Here is a 19,384-nt window from a genome sequence, read left to right as displayed (position 1 = left end):
TGGCCGGGTTTGCCACGGAGCCCGGTCGGGCACAGCCCGAAGAAGCTACGTGGTGCCTCCCATCCATCCATCCTGTGGGCCCAACACTCATGGGAAAAACCGCTGGGGTCGGGTGCGCTGTCACATGGGTGGCAGTGATGGTCAGGGACCTCGGCGGACCAGACCCGGGCAGCAGAGGCTGGCTCTGGGGACGTGGAACGTCACCTCTCTGTGGGGGAAGGAGCCGGAACTAGTGCGGGAGGTGGATCGCTACCAGTTGGATCTGGTGGGGCTTACCTCCACGCACAGTCTTGGCTCTGGAACCGTACTCCTGGATAGGGGTTGGACTCTATTCTTCTCCGGAGTTGCCCAAGGTGTGAGGCGTCGGGCCGGGGTGGGGATACTCACAAGTCCCCGGCTGAGCGCCGCTACGTTGGAGTTCACCCCGGTGGACGAGAGGGTCGCCTCCCTACGCCTTCGGGTTATGGGGGGGAAAACTCTGACTGTTGTTTTTGCCTATGCCCCAAACCGCAGTTCGGAGTATTCGGCCTTCTTGGAGACCCTGAATGGAGCCCTGCAGGGGGCTCCAGTAGGGGACTCCGTAGTCTTGCTGGGAGACTTCAACGCACACGTGGGAAATGATGAAGACACCTGGAGAGGCGTGATAGGGAGGAACGGCCTCCCTGATCTAAACACAAACGGTTGTTTGTTGTTGGACTTCTGTGCTAGTTATGGAATGGCCATAACAAACACCCTGTTCGAACATAAGGATGCTCATATGTGTACGTGGTACCAGAGCACCCTAGGCCAAAGGTCAATGATCGATTTTGTAATCGTATCATCTGATCTGTGGCCGCATGTTTTGGACACTCGGGTGAAGAGAGGGGCGGAGCTGTCGACTGATCACCATCTGGTGGTGAGTTGGATCAAGGGGTGGGGGAAGACTCTGGACAGACCTGGTAAACCCAAACGGGTAGTGCGGGTGAACTGGGAACGTCTGGAGGAAGCCCCTGTCCTGGGGATCTTTAACTCACACCTCCGGCGGAGCTTTTCAGCCATCCCTGTGGAGGTTGGGGGCATTGAACCTGAGTGGGCGACGTTCAAAACCTCTATTGCTGAAGCTGCGGTGATGAGCTGTGGTCTCAAGGTCTTAGGTGCCTCAAGGGGCGGTAACCCTCGAACACCGTGGTGGACCCCGGTGGTCAGGAAAGCCGTCCGACTGAAGAAGGAGTCCTTCCGGGTTATGTTATCCTGGAGGACTCCGGAAACAGTTGCAGGGTATCGAAGGACTAGAAGGGCGGCAGCTTCTGCCATGTCAGAGGCAAAGCAGCGGGTGTGGGAGAAGTTCGGCGAAGCTATGGAGAAGGACTTTCGGTCGGCACCAAGGTGCTTCTGGAAAACCATCCGGCACCTCAGGAGGGGGAAGCGAGGAACCATCCAAGCTGTGTACAGCAAGGGTGGGACCCTGCTGACTTCAACTGAGAAGGTTATTGGCCGCTGGAAGGAGCACTTTGAGGAACTCCTGAATCCGACTAACACTCCCTCTATGGTAGAGGCAGAGGCAGAGCTGGAAGCTGGGGATCATCGTCAATTTCCCTGATGGAAGTCACTGAGGTAGTCAAACAACTCCACAGTGGCAAAGCCGCAGGGGTTGATGAGATCCGTCCAGAAATGCTGAAGGCTTTGGGTGTTGAGGGGCTGTCTTGGTTGACACGCCTCGTCAACATTGCGTGGAAGTCTGGGACAGTGCCTAGGGGTTGGCAGACCGGGGTGGTGGTTCCCCTATTTAAAAAGGGGGACCAGAGAGTGTGTGCCAACTACAGGGGTATCACACTTCTCAGCCTCCCTGGTAAAGTCTACTCCAAGGTACTGGAAAGGAGGGTTCGGCCGGTAGTCGAACCTCTGATTGAAGAGGAACAATGCGGATTCCGTCCTGGTCGTGGAACAACGGACCAACTCTTCACTCTCGCAAGGATCCTGGAGGGGGCCTGGGAGTACGCCCATCCGGTCTACATGTGTTTTGTGGATCTGGAGAAGGCGTATGACCGGGTCCCCCGGGTGATACTGTGGGAGGTGCTGCGGGAGTATGGGGTGAGGGGGTCACTTTTGAGGGCCATCCAATCCCTGTACGCCCAAAGCGAGAGTTGTGTCCGGATACTCGGCAGTAAGTCGGACTCGTTTCCCGTGAATGTTGGCCTCCGCCAGGGCTGCGCTTTATCACCAATCCTGTTCGTGATTTTCATGGACAGGATATCGAGGCGTAGTCGTGGAGGAGAGGGGTTGCAGTTCGGTGACCTGAGGATCTCATCGCTGCTCTTTGCAGATGATGTGGTCCTTATGGCATCATCGGTCTGTGACCTTCAACAGTCACTGGATCGGTTCGCAGCCGAGTGTGAAGCGGTTAGGATGAGGATCAGCACCTCCAAATCTGAGGCCATGGCTCTCAGCAGGAAACCGGTGGATTGTCTACTCCGGGTAGGGAATGAGCCATTACCCCAAGTGAAGGAGTTCAAGTACCTCGGGGTCTTGTTCGCGAGTGAGGGGACAATGGAGCGAGAGATTGGCCGGAGAATCGGAGCAGCGGGGGCGGTATTACAGTCACTTTACCGCACCGTTGTGACGAAAAGAGAGCTGAGCCAGAAGGCAAAGCTCTCAATCTACCGGTCGATCTTCGTTCCTACCCTCACCTATGGTCATGAAGGCTGGGTCATGACCGAAAGAACGAGATCACGGGTACAAGCGGCCGAAATGGGTTTTCTCAGACGGGTGGCTGGCGTCTCCCTTAGAGATAGGGTGAGAAGCTCAGCCATCAGTGAGAGACTCGGAGTAGAGCCGCTGCTCCTTTACGTTGAAAGGAGCCAGTTGAGGTGGTTCGGGCATCTAGTAAGGATGCCACCTGGGCGCCTCCCTAGGGAGGTGTTCCAGGCACGTCCAGCTGGGAGGAGACCCCGGGGAAGACCCAGGACTCGGTGGAGAGATTATATCTCCTCACTGGCCTGGGAACGCCTCAGGATCCCCCAGTCGGAGCTGGAGGATGTGGCCCGGAGAAGGGAAGATTGGGGTTCCTTACTGGAACTGCTGCCCCCGCGACCCGATCCCGGATAAGCGGTAGACGATGGATGGATGGATGGATAGTAATAATAATAATAATAATAACACATTTGTAACAGCAAAATCCTCAGTTCCTCAGTTAGTCAGGGATTAGGGTTACATGCTGTATCTGGTACCACTGAGTCCGTGTTTACACTTCTAAAGCTCTGTACACAGATTTCAGAGGTTGCAGACAAAAAAAGTGAGTCGCCGGTAGAAATGTTCAGTGACCTGTCGCAGGGGTGCGGGAGGACATTTGTTTAGATTTCAGACCCTGATGTACAGTATTAACTATCAACAGACCTGAGGTAGTAGTTGGGAGTCCAGCTTAATACAGAATGTTTATGAGAATGTCCATGATGTTGGTTAGGGTTAGTTGTCTTGGACATAAAGAAAGTGGTGAATTGATCATCTTAATAATGAACACATGAATGTAGGAAGGGACCAACCCATCATTCAAACTTTATTCACACCATGAAGCCCACTGTATGTGATATCTGTTGACAGTTTGTTTTGTGGCTCTTCAGGTTTAACTTTGGGACTCTGGGTTTCTGGTTTCCGTGGTCTCTGGTGCTGCTGGTCGTTGCTGCTGCTCTCTTTACTTACATCGCCCTACTGTTGGTACGAGCATTGATGTGACTTCAACCTGTCTAGATTAAGTACTTGCACAGAAATGAAATATGATAAAGAATCAACACAATACAGATACACGATACAGAAGCAAACAAAAATCCTTTGTCCAGTACTCAGAGGTCTGTTTATACACTCTTTGCAGCTCGGCTACAGAGGTAGGAAGTGTTGTGTTGTTTTAGATCAAAGGTTGTCGGTTTCAATCCCTGTATGTTCTGGGAAAACCTTTGTCATCCCTTTTCAGCTAATGTAGTGTCACTTTAAGTGCTTGAAACAATGTGTTACATTAGCCCCTCGACCCTCTCAGCACTTTGTGTGAAATGTAGGAGCTGAGGTGACAAATAATAAGACTTATTATATGATAAAGAAAATTAGACACATTAAGTGAAGGAGGAATCTAAATCAAGAAACTTTTCACATGCCAAAAAGTATTAACAATGCTTTTGCTTTGCTATTAGTTCCCTTTTAGATTGTTTTAATAAAGTTTTCAAAGAAGCAAATTCTCGTAGGAGAGTGTGACTTGAGCTTTATGTAACATATCTAAACTTTGTCCAGGTGCTGGCAGTGTGTCTGCTCTCTGAGGGTCAGAGGCTGTACCTCCACTGGAGCCACAAGGTACACACACACACACACACACACACACACACACACACACACACACACACACACACACACACACACACACACACACACACACACACATACATACACACACACACACACACACACACAATAAGCCCAAAGACTTATTGTGTTCCTTGTTCTAAGATTCATACAGTATGTTGTGTTTTCTCATCTTCCTGTGTTTGTGTCAGACTGGCATCGTGGTGGCATTGGTGTTCTCCGTCACAGCCACCGCCATCTTGTCCGACCTCTGGAGCAAAGAATGGAAGACTCTCCTTCTCTCCCTGCAGGTTAGTCCATCCTGACACGCAGGCCAACCACAGGAGAGAATCTCAGGATTTGTTTTGTGTTTATACAAAGTGTAATTTGTGCTTTATGTTTTGAGTGAAATGTCTGTACTGACTTTTTGGCCGACCCCTTGTCTTTCTCTGGCGTTCTCTTCCTCTTTGTACCTTTTAGGTGACAGCACCTTTCCTCCACGTGGCTGCAGTCTCACTAATGGCGATTCTCTCCTGGCCAATAGCTTTGCACTTCTTTCGCATGAACAAGAAAGGTAAACAAGCCGATGAGTGTTTATCTTTGGAAGTGAGGTGCGACTTTGGCTCTCTGTAACAATGTCCAGTCGCAGCAGTCGTAGATGTATCTTATGAAACCTTCAATGTATTCATCTGTATTAGAACATGTTGTTTAGGGAAACACTAGGTGAGAAATTAAATGTTTGGGAATGTTAGAGAAAAAGAGACAGAAGAATATTAATCTAGTGACGAGCACAACCGACAGCAGGAACTGGAGGGCTGAAGGACCTTGTTGAAATGACATACTAGCTGACAGTGAAGGGTTTCTTAAAGCTTCAGTTGTAACACTGAACTGCCCCGCCCGCTGGGAATAAAGCTATTCTGAAATCAAACCCACCCCTCAGAAACATGACGCACTCGTCTTGCATGGAGTATACAGCTGTAGACCTCTCTGCCATTCCTCTTCTCTCTCTCCACCTCCTCTTAATAGAAAATCAATGTTTTATTGTCCCACTGGCACTCTTCTCTTTGTCTCTCTGATGCTTTCTGTCTAATTTCATTCATTTGTTTTAATCTCTCATTTGGCTGCTGTCTGTTTCTTTTCCCTTGTCTTTGGGTCACATCAGGTGCATTTCCATCTACCTGTTTTTAATTCATAATTTTAATTGGAAAGGCAGAAAAGAAAAATAAATCTTGAAAGATTGCAGAAAGGTTTTTACGCTTGGCTGAGGTGGAGAAGCTGGTTTAAGTATTGGATATAAAAGTGAAATGCAACAAAGTGCAATGAAAACAGATTCAGCAAATAAATGATGGCGTACATGAAGCATGTGACTTTAACGTCCACTGTAGCTACTGCTCATTCTCCACATGGATCTGATGTAACCTTCCAATTAATATATGAAACAAACAGAAATGTCATATTTCCATTAGGGCTGAACAATTAATTAGAATTTTCTCAAAATCACAATATGGACTAGTGTAATATCCAAATTGCAGGAGGCAGGACTTGTTAAACCCTGTGACGTTGTGTCAGCCACTGCATGTTACAAGCTCACAAGCTAACAAACAACATAAACAAATACAAGATGCTAACTACACTTGACATTCTGATACGTCGGCTAGTCGCCGACTTTGGTGCACAACAGTCTCCTCAACTGAGTCCAACACGTATGGTTGACTCCCTCCAATGGAGAAAACAAACCAGTGCTGAAACTTTTACTGCAGGTCGCGAGACGGCGGTCCAAAGATCTGTTCAAAGTAGCACGAGCAGCGGGAGGGGGGAGGTCCAGAACCTCTTTCAGCCCCTTCTCTGAAGTTTTTTTTACTTTTTATGTGTTTAAAAAATATTAATCATAGCAGTATTTTTACATACTTTAAAAAGTGCCAACTGTGGAGACAAACTTTAAGTATTGTGGTGCTGCAGAGATAACCCTAACCCTACAAATCATAATCTACACACTTAAAAATCTTTGTTTGTTTTGTTTGTTTGAAAAATATCACACCATGATCATTTAAATATATGTTTTTAATGAAAATCAGAACAATAATGCATAAATGTGCATTCCCTCGAGTATCACGAATCATCATCAGTCAGAATAATTACAACTATTCGTTCAGCCCTATATTCCATCAAGTTGTCTACACTTGTTTTTCAGCTTTCGAGATTCGACTGCCGCTCTTTTAGTTTTCTGACTGGAGGATTGTCCCCACTTACTGCTTACTCGATGAACCGACTCCTAATACTCGCATAAAGTTAGTGGATAGAAACAAGCATTTATTCACATTTACTTTTGCAGATTGTCTCATAATTCAGTTAACATTTTCGAAACAGTTATGGAAACTTCTTGCATTGGGTCTGACTGCCTTTTCATCTCGACTGAATTGTTCTGACCTCTATGTCTCTCTGTGTCTTGTCTCTCTGGTCTCCATGGGTACTGTCCCTGGTTGCCGTGGTGATTCAGCAGGGTAGAGTGATGCTGACTCATGTCGGGGGTCTCTCCTGGCAGGAGATAAGGGAGAGAGTGATCTGCCAAAGCACAGGATGTAATATAACTCTCCCTGTCCTTTTGAATTGACATGAACAGCCAGCCAAGTCTGGATGTGACAGGGAAGAGTTGATGGGGTAGTTTTGTAGTTTAGTTGCAGTTGGTTGAGCTGGAAACAAACCTTTCATGATTGCTCAAACATACAAAGACTAGACATACCACATTTAATGACTTATCTCCATCAGCATACAGATTTTCTTGTCTTGACGGACAGAAAGGAGCACACATAGGAGCAGGGTTTATATTGTGATTTGTTATGTGGGGGCGTCCGGCAATTTGTTTTGGATAAACAAGCTCCATTTTGATGCTTTTCTCTGCACTCTGGCAGCGTATTCAGATTCACAGTACAAGTCTTCCTTTTTTATTTTAAATGAGTAACTCAAAAACTGTTGTTTGCTTTCCAGATTAATTAGGAATTGTAATTTAGAAAATATCAGTAGGCGTAGTTGTTAGTAATTAGTATCAGTGTTGAGGAGGTACAGAATTCTTCACTACTGAGATCATATTTATTACAGTTGAAAAAACAGTTTTTAGAAGTCTTTATGTTAACAGTGCTGGAATGTAACATTTACTCCAGTCCTGTGCTTAAGTAGGCTACAGTTATGAAGGACTTTACTTGAGCATTTCCATTTAATGCTAGAATATACTTCTACTCCTCTTTCTCACTGGGAAACATTGCACTTTTTACTGCAATACATTTATTTAAGAACTTTAGTTACTTTGCAGATTCAGAATAATAATACAAAATATAATCAACTAATAAATTATGATATATTATTATAGACACCCAGCAGTATAAAAATCTGTCCCCCGTCCCTGCCCCCCTTTACACACACTTCCATAAAGTTAACCCGAGAGACTGAAGTTGATTTCATCTCTTTAGTGTTAGTTTGTATTTGTTTGCTCATAGAAATCAAAGGAACATTTCCACACATAAAATGTACCTCTGCAATACTTTTTGATTTTTTTATCAAGACATTTCTCGTGGAGCACTTCTACATAAACGCATATATACAGTATATGCCAGTAAAAGAGGTGAACAAAGAGGGATCTTCATTAGTTTTCTGAGCGTGCTGTTATGAGAATGGGGATGAGCCTATTTGTTTTCATGTTCCACATTTGATCGTGTGTCATGCAGTGTGGGACTGCCGCTGGTTTGGTCTTTCGCCAGGTTCAGATGATATAAGCAGAGAACCATGCTATATAAATGATCATATATAAGTCTTACCTCACTCAGTTCCAGATTTAGTGGTTCACATGTACATGTGAATAAGATGCAGAGTATTTCCTTAAAGAATAACGTCCCCTAAAAAGTTTGCAGCAGCGATGTAAATGTGTGGTTACAGGTGAAGTAGGGTGAGAGCAGTGAAACCTGTTGATTGGATAAACGAAATACATTTGTACTTTATATAATACATCTGTGTGATGTATAAACGTTTGTTTAAAAAAACAAACATTTATAATGGATGTAATGGATAATGTATGTTTCCAGTTGAGTTTGAACAATAATCTAGAAAAATATCATTAGTATTGACAGATTAGTATAATAACACCCAGCTTCCCAGGCGGATTTGGTTCCTAACCAGACGGCCGTCATTCTGTCTGTCGCCCATATGGCTGCTGTTCAGCACCAGACCACCATGTTGATCCTATTAGGAAAGATTTACAGCATCTCATCCTGATTAAGTTCCAATTTCTACTCCAGCACACTCCAATAACCCTGAAGTGGGCCATATTTAGAGGTGTGTGTGTGTGTGTGTGTGTGTGTGTGTGTGTGTGTGTGTGTGTGTGTGTGTGTGTGTGTGTGTGTGTGTGTGTGTGTGTGTGTGTGTGTGTGTGTGAGATACACTGTATAGTATACAGCGTATACTGATGACCTTTATACTAACGCACCCATGAACAGACTCTGACTAATAATGTTGGCTGAAAACTGTGTGTCAGGACCAAACGTTAATTAATATTGTATTATATTATATCAATATTAAGTTGAATATTCTCAAGCGTGTAGTGTTACTATGACAAACAGCAAACATGAGTTGTCATGTCATTGGCTGCAAATTAAGTTTTGAATCTAGTCATTTTGATATTTATATGCTTTTGTTATAACATTCTGTTTTGATATATCCGATAACATAACATAAGCCATAGTTAAATGTTGCCGATTGTTGAAACATTATTAAAATTACACAATAAATGAACAATGATACGACAAAATGTTGCGGCACCCTCTAACCGTACTCAAGGCACCCACTTTGGGAAACACTGTTCTCTAGGCTTCTACTACCATTTGAATTGATCAGCAATAAGGTTTAGTAAACCAGAAGGAGCCCTGGATTGTATCTTTGTGTTGTTGTGTGTCCTTCAGTGCGTCAAGTGGCTGTCCTGGGTCTCTACCTTTCTGTGCTGTTCTCTCTCTACCTGGTCCCTCTGGGAATGTACTCACCCTGCATTAAAGAGGCAGGAACGCTGGGACCCGCCCCAACACTCATCGGACACAGAGGAGCTCCAATGGTGAGACTGAACTGAACCGTGTCGTAATTCCTTCTGTTTAGAGTCTGTATTTTACTGACCATCATTTCTATTGGTTATGATATTAATTTGTTCTCACTATGGGAATGTTTTTATCTCGTGTGTGCAGCTTGCTCCAGAGAATACTGTGATGTCGTTTGAAAGGGCCGTGGAAGCTGGAGGAGCAGGACTTGAGACTGACGTCACCATCAGGTATATACTGTCCTCACCTGTCTGTCCTCACCTGTCTGTCTTTCTGTCTGTCTGTCTGTCTGTCTGTCTGTCTGTCTGTCTGTCTGTCTGCCTGGCTTTCTCTCTCTCTGTCTCTCCAGTGTGCAGTAAATGTTCCTGTCAGTGTTTATTATATGTGATGTTTCTGGATTCATATTACTGCTGCATTAATGTGTGTGTTGCATGTTACTGCTGCATTAATGTGTGTGTTGCATGTTGCTGCAGCATTCATGTGTGTGTTGCATGTTGCTGCTGCATGTGTGTGTTGCATGTTGCTGCTGCATTAATGTGTGTGTTGCATGTTGCTGCTGCATTAATGTGTGTGTTGCATGTTGCTGCTGCATTAATGTGTGTGTTGCATGTTGCTGCTGCATTAATGTGTGTGTTGCATGTTGCTGCTGCATTAATGTGTGTGTTGCATGTTACTGCTGCATTAATGTGTGTGTTGCATGTTGCTGCTGCATTAATGTGTGTGTTGCATGTTGCTGCTGCATTAATGTGTGTGTTGCATGTTACTGTTGCATTAATGTGTGTGTTGCATGTTGCTGCTGCATTAATGTGTGTGTTGCATGTTACTGCTGCATTAATGTGTGTGTTGCATGTTGCTGCTGCATTAATGTGTGTGTTGCATGTTGCTGCAGCATTAATGTGTGTGTTGCATGTTGCTGCTGCATGTGTGTGTTGCATGTTGCTGCTGCATTAATGTGTGTGTTGCATGTTGCTGCTGCATTAATGTGTGTGTTGCATGTTGCTGCTGCATTAATGTGTGTGTTGCATGTTGCTGCTGCATTAATGTGTGTGTTGCATGTTACTGCTGCATTAATGTGTGTGTTGCATGTTGCTGCTGCATTAATGTGTGTGTTGCATGTTGCTGCTGCATAATGTGTGTTGCATGTTGCTGCTGCATTAATGTGTGTGTTGCATGTTGCTGCTGCATTAATGTGTGTGTTGCATGTTGCTGCTGCATTAATGTGTGTGTTGCATGTTGCTGCTGCATTAATGTGTGTGTTGTATGTTACTGCTGTATTAATGTGTGTGTTGCATGTTACTGCTGTATTAATGTGTGTGTTGCATGTTACTGCTGTATTAATGTGTGTGTTGCATGTTACTGCTGCATTAATGTGTGTGTTGCATGTTGCTGCTGCATTAATGTGTGTGTTGCATGTTGCTGCTGCATTAATGTGTGTGTTGCATGTTACTGCTGCATTAATGTGTGTGTTGCATGTTGCTGCTGCATTAATGTGTGTGTTGCATGTTGCTGCAGCATTAATGTGTGTGTTGCATGTTGCTGCTGCATGTGTGTGTTGCATGTTGCTGCTGCATTAATGTGTGTGTTGCATGTTGCTGCTGTGTCCTGTGAGAACCACGTGTCTCTAAAAAGTCAACTCTTCATGAGTTTCTCAGAAAAACATTTTCAGCTCTGTGACGAAGCATTTTACAGCTGAAGTAGGAGAATTTTCTCAACGCCTAAAGAAACAGTTCATCCTTCAGTTTATCAGGAAGATTCACATTCTTAATAAACACATTTTGTTGTACATAGTTTACTGGACAGGAAGGGTTTAAGAATTATAATCTGAGAAGTATAACGTAAACTGTCAGACAAATGTGCAGTAAATACTACAATATTTATGTATATGTATATAGTGTATACATTTTCAAAGGGTGCTCTAATGAATATGAATGATGCATATCCTGCTACCATGGCCACTTACAACAAATGCCATAATAATAATATCACGTTATTGTTGTAAAGATCATGAAATGTATTTAAACAATGTGTATCTTAAAATCCAAACAAGCTAATAGCTGGAAAAAATTGCTCAATTACAGCCAAACAAATGTTGTAGAAGTTTAAAAGTATCATTGAAGTTGGTTCAGCCTCTGACAGTGAACGTCCCTTGATTAGCGACTGCCTGATTAAGTAAACAAACTATTAAATGTGCATTCACAATTGCTTCAATGTGACCCTATTATGTGACCCAATTACAGTGTTTTGTTTTTGTTCTTTTTGTTTTTTTTAAGATGTTTTTTTTGGGCATTTTAATATTATTTGACACAGACAGTGGAGAGAGACAGGAAATGTGTGCAAAGAGAGCAGGGGTATGACATGCAGTAAGCGGTCCGGCCAGGCGGGGTTAAACCGGGGACTTGCTGCTCAAGGCATTTGCGCCCATGTGGTATGTGCACTAACCACTGGGCTAACAGGTCGCCTCTCAGTGACAGTGTTTGACAAGACGAGAGATTTCAACATGTAAAATGATCAACAGAGCAGTCTGCCACTAGTGAACTGATGCTAATTGTACAGATCAGATCCTAGTGTGCTACCCTCAGCACTAAGGTGATTACTGTCATATTCACTAAGCCCTAACCCCCCGCCCCACCCCCTCCCACATTAGCCCACGGCCGCTGAGTTAGCACACTATTTTACAGCCTGAAAACAGAAGGATTAGCAACAGTGCATGACTCAGCATTACTGGTTAGCTTAATCCGATACTTATGGTGACCCCGGCGAGACTGTGTGTGTGTGTGTGTGTGTGTGTGTGTGTGTGTTTTATGGGCATGTACATAACATATAACTTGTGTGATTAATTGAGATGACGGGTTTACTGAGATTGCTTCAGTGTGTGTTTGCTTATGAATGTGATAGATGGCTTTATGAAAGCAAGACTTTTGATTGCAGGTCCTCCTCCTCCTCCTCCTTCTCCTCCTTCTCCTCCTCCTCCTCCTCCTCCTCTCCTCCTCCTCCTCCTCCTCCTCCTCCCTGCTCTTTTCTCCTTTCATTCATATTCACCATATCACGACTTACCTTTCATTTCTGTGTCATCCTGATCCCTGACTCTGTAACTCCCTGTTAATATTTCCGTTGCTCTCTGTAGTTATGATGGTGTTCCCTTCCTGATGCACGACTCCACTCTGAAGAGAACCACCAATGTCGCTGAGATTTTCCCAAATCGAACACACCTCGATGCCTCCATGTTCACCTGGGCTGAGCTACAGCAGCTGAATGCTGGCGACTGGTTCTTATCGGTGAGACTAACACACACACACACACACATACACACACACACACACACACACACACACACACACACACACACACACACACACACACACACACACACACACAAAATACAGTATATTATTGGTGGATGAAAACACCAAATTTCATCTTTACCTCAACTATGCATTCTGCCTTACCTTTAGATTTATGCAGAGTATTTGTTTTTCTTTTCTTTCATAAAACCAAGAGGTTGAATGATTTACTTAGAAGAAAGTTCACGTAAAAACAAATTGGAGTCCAGAAGAATGGCTACATGTAAATGACATGGATGCGGTGTGCTGCTATAGATAATGTTGTAATGAATTAGAATTAGATTGTGAATTAGATATAGAGCGCTGATACAGCTTGACAATGTCACTCTTTCTTTGCACTGTAACTTACGATCATTTTATTTTTTCTATAAATTCTCAGCATGACTAAGCATCTATTCTTCAACATGACTACAAACACACTCTCTTACAGAGGGATCCGTTCGGGACTGTGTCGTCCCTGTCTGAGACGGACTGCTCCCAGGCCCAGAACCAGTCTGTTCCCTCACTGGCCCAGTTTCTAGAGGTAGCGGCTGGTAGCGGCAGACTAGTGCTGTTTAATCTGCGCAGGCCACCGTACGGACATCCCTACAGTCAGTCATACATCAACACCACCCTGCAGGTGGTGCAGGCCCACATTAACTCCTCACAGGTAACTGTTTGGAGATTTTCGTTTTCAGTTTCATCCATTTGAAAGCATATTGTGTCATATAACATTATTATTGGTTTGTTTGTTATTGATTATAGATTCAAATGATAGATTATTATAGTAGATGATATTCAGATGATATACCCTCGCTCTACAAACATATGGCAAGTTTTTTTGACCCCGATCAGATCCTTTAGTTTTAGGTATCTGCTGATACCGAGTCCAATCCAATACTTATATTAACATAGCAGCAGAACGTGCATTGTTGTAAATATGTACCTATATATAGGTGCTGTGGCTGCCCTCTGAGGACAGGGAGATGGTGCATGCTGTGGATCCAGAGCTGCAGCAGACCTCTGGAGAAAAGGCTTCTATTCAGGAACTGACAGACGGTCACATCAGCAGACTGAACCTGCACTACAGCACCATGTCACAACAACAGTTCAGGTGCACACACACACACACACACACACACACACACACACACACACACACACACACACACACACACACAGAGGTTAATAAGTAGTACAAGAGAGATGAGTGGGAGATACTTGCACATAACCAGAAGCTGTGGAAGAACAATCTGGAAATAAAGGCTACAAAGATGGTTGAGTGACTCACACATTGACAGATTTTACAGTGAGGTGACAGTGCGGTAACAGTGAGGTAACAGTGAGGTGACAGTGAGGTAACAGTGAGGTGACAGTGCGGTAACAGTGCGGTGACAGTGCGGTGACAGTGAGGTAACAGTGCGGTAACAGTGAGGTAACAGTGAGGTGACAGTGCGGTAACAGTGCGGTGACAGTGAGGTGACAGTGAGGTAACAGTGCGGTGACAGTGCGGTAACAGTGAGGTGACAGTGAGGTAACAGTGAGGTGACAGTGAGGTGACAGTGCGGTGACAGTGAGGTAACAGTGAGGTAACAGTGCGGTAACAGTGCGGTGACAGTGAGGTGACAGTGAGGTGACAGTGAGGTGACAGTGAGGTAACAGTGAGGTAACAGTGCGGTAATAACAGTGCGGTAATAACAGTGCGGTGACAGTGAGGTGACAGTGAGGTGACAGTGAGGTAACAGTGAGGTGACAGTGAGGTGACAGTGAGGTGACAGTGAGGTGACAGTGAGGTAACAGTGAGGTGACAGTGCGGTGACAGTGAGGTGACAGTGAGGTAACAGTGAGGTAACAGTGAGGTGACAGTGAGGTGACAGTGAGGTGACAGTGAGGTAACAGTGAGGTAACAGTGCGGTAATAACAGTGCGGTAATAACAGTGCGGTAACAGTGCGGTGACAGTGAGGTGACAGTGAGGTGACAGTGAGGTGACAGTGAGGTAACAGTGCGGTGGTAACAGTGAGGTAACAGTGCGGTGACAGTGAGGTAACAGTGAGGTAACAGTGCGGTAATAACAGTGCGGTGACAGTGCGGTGACAGTGCGGTAACAGTGAGGTAATAACAGTGCGGTAACAGTGCGGTAACAGTGCGGTGACAGTGAGGTGACAGTGCGGTAATAACAGTGCGGTAATAACAGTGCTGTAACAGTGCGGTAACAGTGCGGTGACAGTGAGGTGACAGTGCGGTAATAACAGTGCGGTAATAACAGTGCGGTAACAGTGAGGTGACAGTGAGGTAACAGTGAGGTAACAGTGCGGTGACAGTGAGGTGACAGTGAGGTAACAGTGCGGTGACAGTGAGGTGACAGTGAGGTAACAGTGCGGTGACAGTGAGGTGACAGTGAGGTAACAGTGCGGTGACAGTGAGGTAACAGTGCGGTGACAGTGAGGTGACAGTGCGGTGACAGTGAGGTAACAGTGCGGTAATAACAGTGCTGTAACAGTGCGGTAACAGTGCGGTGACAGTGAGGTGACAGTGCGGTAATAACAGTGCTGTAACAGTGCGGTAACAGTGCGGTGACAGTGAGGTGACAGTGCGGTAATAACAGTGCTGTAACAGTGCTGTAACAGTGCGGTAACAGTGCGGTGACAGTGAGGTGATGTGATTATTATAATCTGAGCTCTGTGTTAAACTTTACATGGGGATTCTTTCGTAGTGCAACTGGACAGTAATTTACTGATGATCAGAAGGGAAGAAAGTTCTTCTTTGACTCTAATGGACAAACCGAGTTGGGTATCATTCAAGACATTTTATAACGAGTACCAATACTTTCAAGTAGTAGATACCACTTTATAAACAATGCTTAATCTTTTTGGTCTCTTTGTAATACAGAATGCCTTGAGAAAGAGAAACCACAGTAACATTTGACCGTTCAGACACCTGATCAATATTATTACAGATACTGACCCGTATTTAATGTAGATCGGACATGACATAACCAATTTATATTAAATACTGTTTCTTTGTCAAAGTTGTGATACAATTCAATGTTCCCACTATCAGTTATAAGGTGACCACAGAAGGCCTCATATTACCTTTAATAACAAATTAGCACAATAACTTCCACACAGTGGGGTGAATTTAATTATGGGAAAAAATAAGGCGCTTTCAAATAGCTACTCGCTGCCTGAGTTGAAGTTTTAGTATCAGTAGAAGTTGGTGAATCCCTAACTTAAAAAAAAGAAATTTAGATATACATGTTAACTCGCACAGTATTAAATGTTTTAGCTCTCTTGTGATGGTTTCCCCACATTGTGAAGTTGTTGCCTTCATTAAAACATATTTTACTATTTAAAAGCAGGAGAGGCCATAACGTTTTCTACACTCTGTTGTCCATTGATTATTTTTACAATAGAGCTTTGCTGTTGAAAGTGTTCATAATGAAAACGTCAAAGGAATTGATACATACCTGTTCATATTCATGTAACTTTACATGGCACTAGCAGTCTGTGAAAGTAGATGGTGAAATATTTAAGAAGTTCTACTTCAGTATTTCAGTGTAAAGGTTTGTTTCTTTTGCTCGCTGATGAAGCATGAAGCTGGTGCTTTTGCACCGTTGTGAACTAACCCTCAGAAATAATAACAAGTTTATATAACTCCTGGAGATTATACAACTCCGGGTTGTATAACCGGGCAAAGAATAATTTCCTCTCCGCTTCTTAACTTCCTCTTAATTAAAAATCGATGTCTCTAATATCTTTCTTTCTGTCGCTATCACACTGTTTACCTTTACAGATGATCGTGTGTGTGTGTGTGTGTGTGTGTGTGTGTGTGTGTGTGTGTGTGTGTGTGTGTGTGTGTGTGTGTGTGTGTGTGTGTGTGTGTGTGTGTGTGTGTGTGTGTGTGTTCTATACTTCTGAAAGGTCTTTCATGCTTATAGGTTGTAGAAAGTCCTCTTTACTAATATATGTTATTTTGTAAGTTTGTTTCAATCAGAATAAATCCAGTCTCTGTAAAAGAAACTGGACGCTCAGCATCAACATGTGTGCAGATTTAAACAGGAACAGCTTCCTGTTTCAGTGTCAAGTGCAGAATAACGCCTCTAACAAGCTGGAATTACCAGCAACGTGTTGCTTTAGCAAAGCTCTTTAAACGTCACAGGAGAAACAGAAGGTGAGTCTCGGGTTAGCACTGCTGGAACATCAGCTGAACTGACAGATCACAGTTTGAACCTCTTCATCGTAACACTGAGTAGACTGCAGAGGGCCAAAGAAACAGACTCACTCAATATTTAGATGAAGATGAACCAGGTGACGAAGAAGACTCTTTGATGTGCAAGGTAGTAAAGTAATTTCTTCCTCCCCCCCATCTCCCCACTCTCTCTACAGTAAGTACCAATCAGTGAACATCAGCACTAACCTGTATGTGATCAGCCAGCCGTGGCTCTACACTTTGGCCTGGTGTGCCGGAGCACAGTCTGTAACCACCAACTCCATCCACATCCTGTCCAACATCAACAAGCCGCTCTTCCTTATGGTGAGCAGATTCTCTGATATTATGATCCTTGCTGTCCTGAATAAGGGTTACATCATATTGCTTAAAGGTTCATTTAGTTTGGCTGCATGAAGCTCTATCTATGATCTTAGCGCTTTGTACATTGCTGCATGGTTCCACCATTCTTTTCTCTTTCCTTGGACATGCTGTTACATTCTGTCCCAGCTGTCTGCGCAGTTATTGGATTGAATATAGGGTAAATAAAAACAGATCGTTACCTTTTTATCTCTTTTTGACTAAATCATGGAGTAACGTGCTCAGGTCTTTGCTGCTTGGTAAGAAAACAGAATCAAAATAAAAGACAAATCATTATTTAAAGAGTTACTCCAGTGACTTAATACTGCACTTACATACAGAGACAGATAAAACCATGTGGTCAGAATTGAAACCGCAGAGGCTGAGATGTATTGACTATTATTCCCTAGAATGGGTCAAGTGCCAAAAACAGTGGATCCTACGTTTTTCATAATGCAACTCAATAATTAGCTGCGTTTCCATCAAGGTGGACACGGGACGCTGGTTGCTGTTGCTCGCTGGGGTAACACACTCTCATCCTAGGAGTCTAAAGTTAGGACTCTTGTGTGTTTGAGGAGTTTCTCTTTACTTGGTCACTTTTAGCCTGAGGAATTTTGTGAATACCAGATTTATACATTTATATTTTATACATCTAGAATTTGCTCAGATCCACTTTGACTTTGAATAAGTAGGCAGGTAGGAGGTTCTGTAACGGTTTGAAAAATCTCTTCAGAAGGTATTGTGGGTGTTTTGAACATTGTTGAGCCTGTGACCTTTTGGTTATATTGACATTCTCTCTCACCACCTACATGTCTATGAAACTTCGAATGAGTTGGAATACGTGTTCAAGTCTAAGCCCAAAACTTTATGGTCACTAAATGAAAAAATGATATTCATGTTCACACCTTGTTCCAGCAAATGTAATCATCCCCCTCTCTCTCTGACTCTCCAGACTCAAGAGGAATATAGTTTGATGTGGATTCTGACTGATGCTGTGTCGGCCTTCCTCATCATTGCAGTTTTCATATTCCATTGGTGCGTAGACACACACACACGCACACACACACACACACACACACACACACACACACACACACACACACACACACACACACACACACACACACACACACACACACCACACACCACACACACACACACACGTGTGAGATTCATCTTCTTGTCAGTCAGGTGAAGCTCTTCACCATAATGGGCTGGATATTTTCCCCATGGCCTCCTCCATGGATTTATTTTTACTTTATTTGTTCTTATCACATCATGTCTTTCATCATCAGTTGCTTTCTTCTCCTTTTTATACGTGGGCTTTAGTCCACAATCACCTGGCCCCTTTTACACGCACACACAACGTCCTCATGCACTCAGTGTGCACATCAAAGCGGTTACAGGCATACATGTGGCAGTCTCAAAGCACTTTGGTAAACACAGAAACACACCTGGTTATTCTCTGCAGCTCTGATCTCTCTCTTTGGTGTGTGTGTGTGTGTGTGTGTGGTGTGTGTGTGTGTGTGTGTGTGTGTGTGTGTGTGTGTGGTGGTGTGTGGTGTGTGACACAGGTGGAGAGAGAGAGGCCTGCCCTTCTGGTCCGGCAGCCGCCAGACTCACGAGAATGGACCGTACAGCAAGTTCAGGACAGGTATGTAATTCTTTCTACACTGTGTTATTGTGGATCAATGTAAAACATGTTATCATTTCCATCTTTGCATGCAGTGATCTCCTGCTGTGTGTTGTGTGTGTGTGTGTGTCAGACTCTTCAGAGGTCATCTGTTTTCGATGGAGCCCCCTCCACTCTGACCCCCCTGATGGAGCCCTCGTCTCCCTTCCCTTGGTCTTCAACCCATGACACCCTGCATGTCAGCCCTGCATGTCAGCCCTTCGGGAACCTTGTATGAACCTTTGTACGAGCTTAATGTCGCAACATTCTTTAATTGTAGTGCTGCAAGAGGCTATACTGTGACGACCACCAATGACCTCCACTAGAGAACTACTGTATATGTGTCTTTGCATCATGCACCAAACTCAGTAGTTGGTTTTTTAATCCCATCATTGCATCTATAGATACTCGGCTGTCTTTCACCTGGTTCATATAAATGTATTCTGTCGAT

The 19,384-nt window shown here is 44.2% G+C and overlaps 1 protein-coding gene across 5 annotated transcripts in view; it reads left to right on the top strand.

Moving 5' to 3' along the window:
- The window catches only part of gdpd4a (glycerophosphodiester phosphodiesterase domain containing 4a), a 42,878-nt gene that overhangs the window by 19,981 nt on the left and 3,513 nt on the right, over positions 1-19,384 (top strand). For 3 of the 5 annotated variants that reach the window (XM_029446760.1, XM_029446758.1, XM_029446759.1), the window contains exons 5-16: positions 3,597-3,690; positions 4,255-4,314; positions 4,515-4,613; positions 4,783-4,876; positions 9,249-9,394; positions 9,522-9,604; positions 12,499-12,649; positions 13,146-13,364; positions 13,651-13,808; positions 17,081-17,228; positions 18,214-18,296; positions 18,836-18,915. In XM_029446760.1, coding sequence (XP_029302620.1) covers positions 3,597-3,690; positions 4,255-4,314; positions 4,515-4,613; positions 4,783-4,876; positions 9,249-9,394; positions 9,522-9,604; positions 12,499-12,649; positions 13,146-13,364; positions 13,651-13,808; positions 17,081-17,228; positions 18,214-18,296; positions 18,836-18,915 — 1,415 coding nt within the window. Of the gene's footprint in view, positions 1-3,596; positions 3,691-4,254; positions 4,315-4,514; positions 4,614-4,782; positions 4,877-9,248; positions 9,395-9,521; positions 9,605-12,498; positions 12,650-13,145; positions 13,365-13,650; positions 13,809-17,080; positions 17,229-18,213; positions 18,297-18,835; positions 18,916-19,027; positions 19,178-19,384 lie in introns of all 5 variants that reach the window. The other 2 variants (XR_003833306.1, XM_029446761.1) reach the window with 2 other exon arrangements.

This window comes from Cottoperca gobio, chromosome 13, assembly GCF_900634415.1.
Source record: "Cottoperca gobio chromosome 13, fCotGob3.1, whole genome shotgun sequence".
NCBI classification, from domain to species: domain Eukaryota; kingdom Metazoa; phylum Chordata; class Actinopteri; order Perciformes; family Bovichtidae; genus Cottoperca; species Cottoperca gobio.
This window is presented reverse-complemented; position numbering and strand designations above follow the sequence as displayed.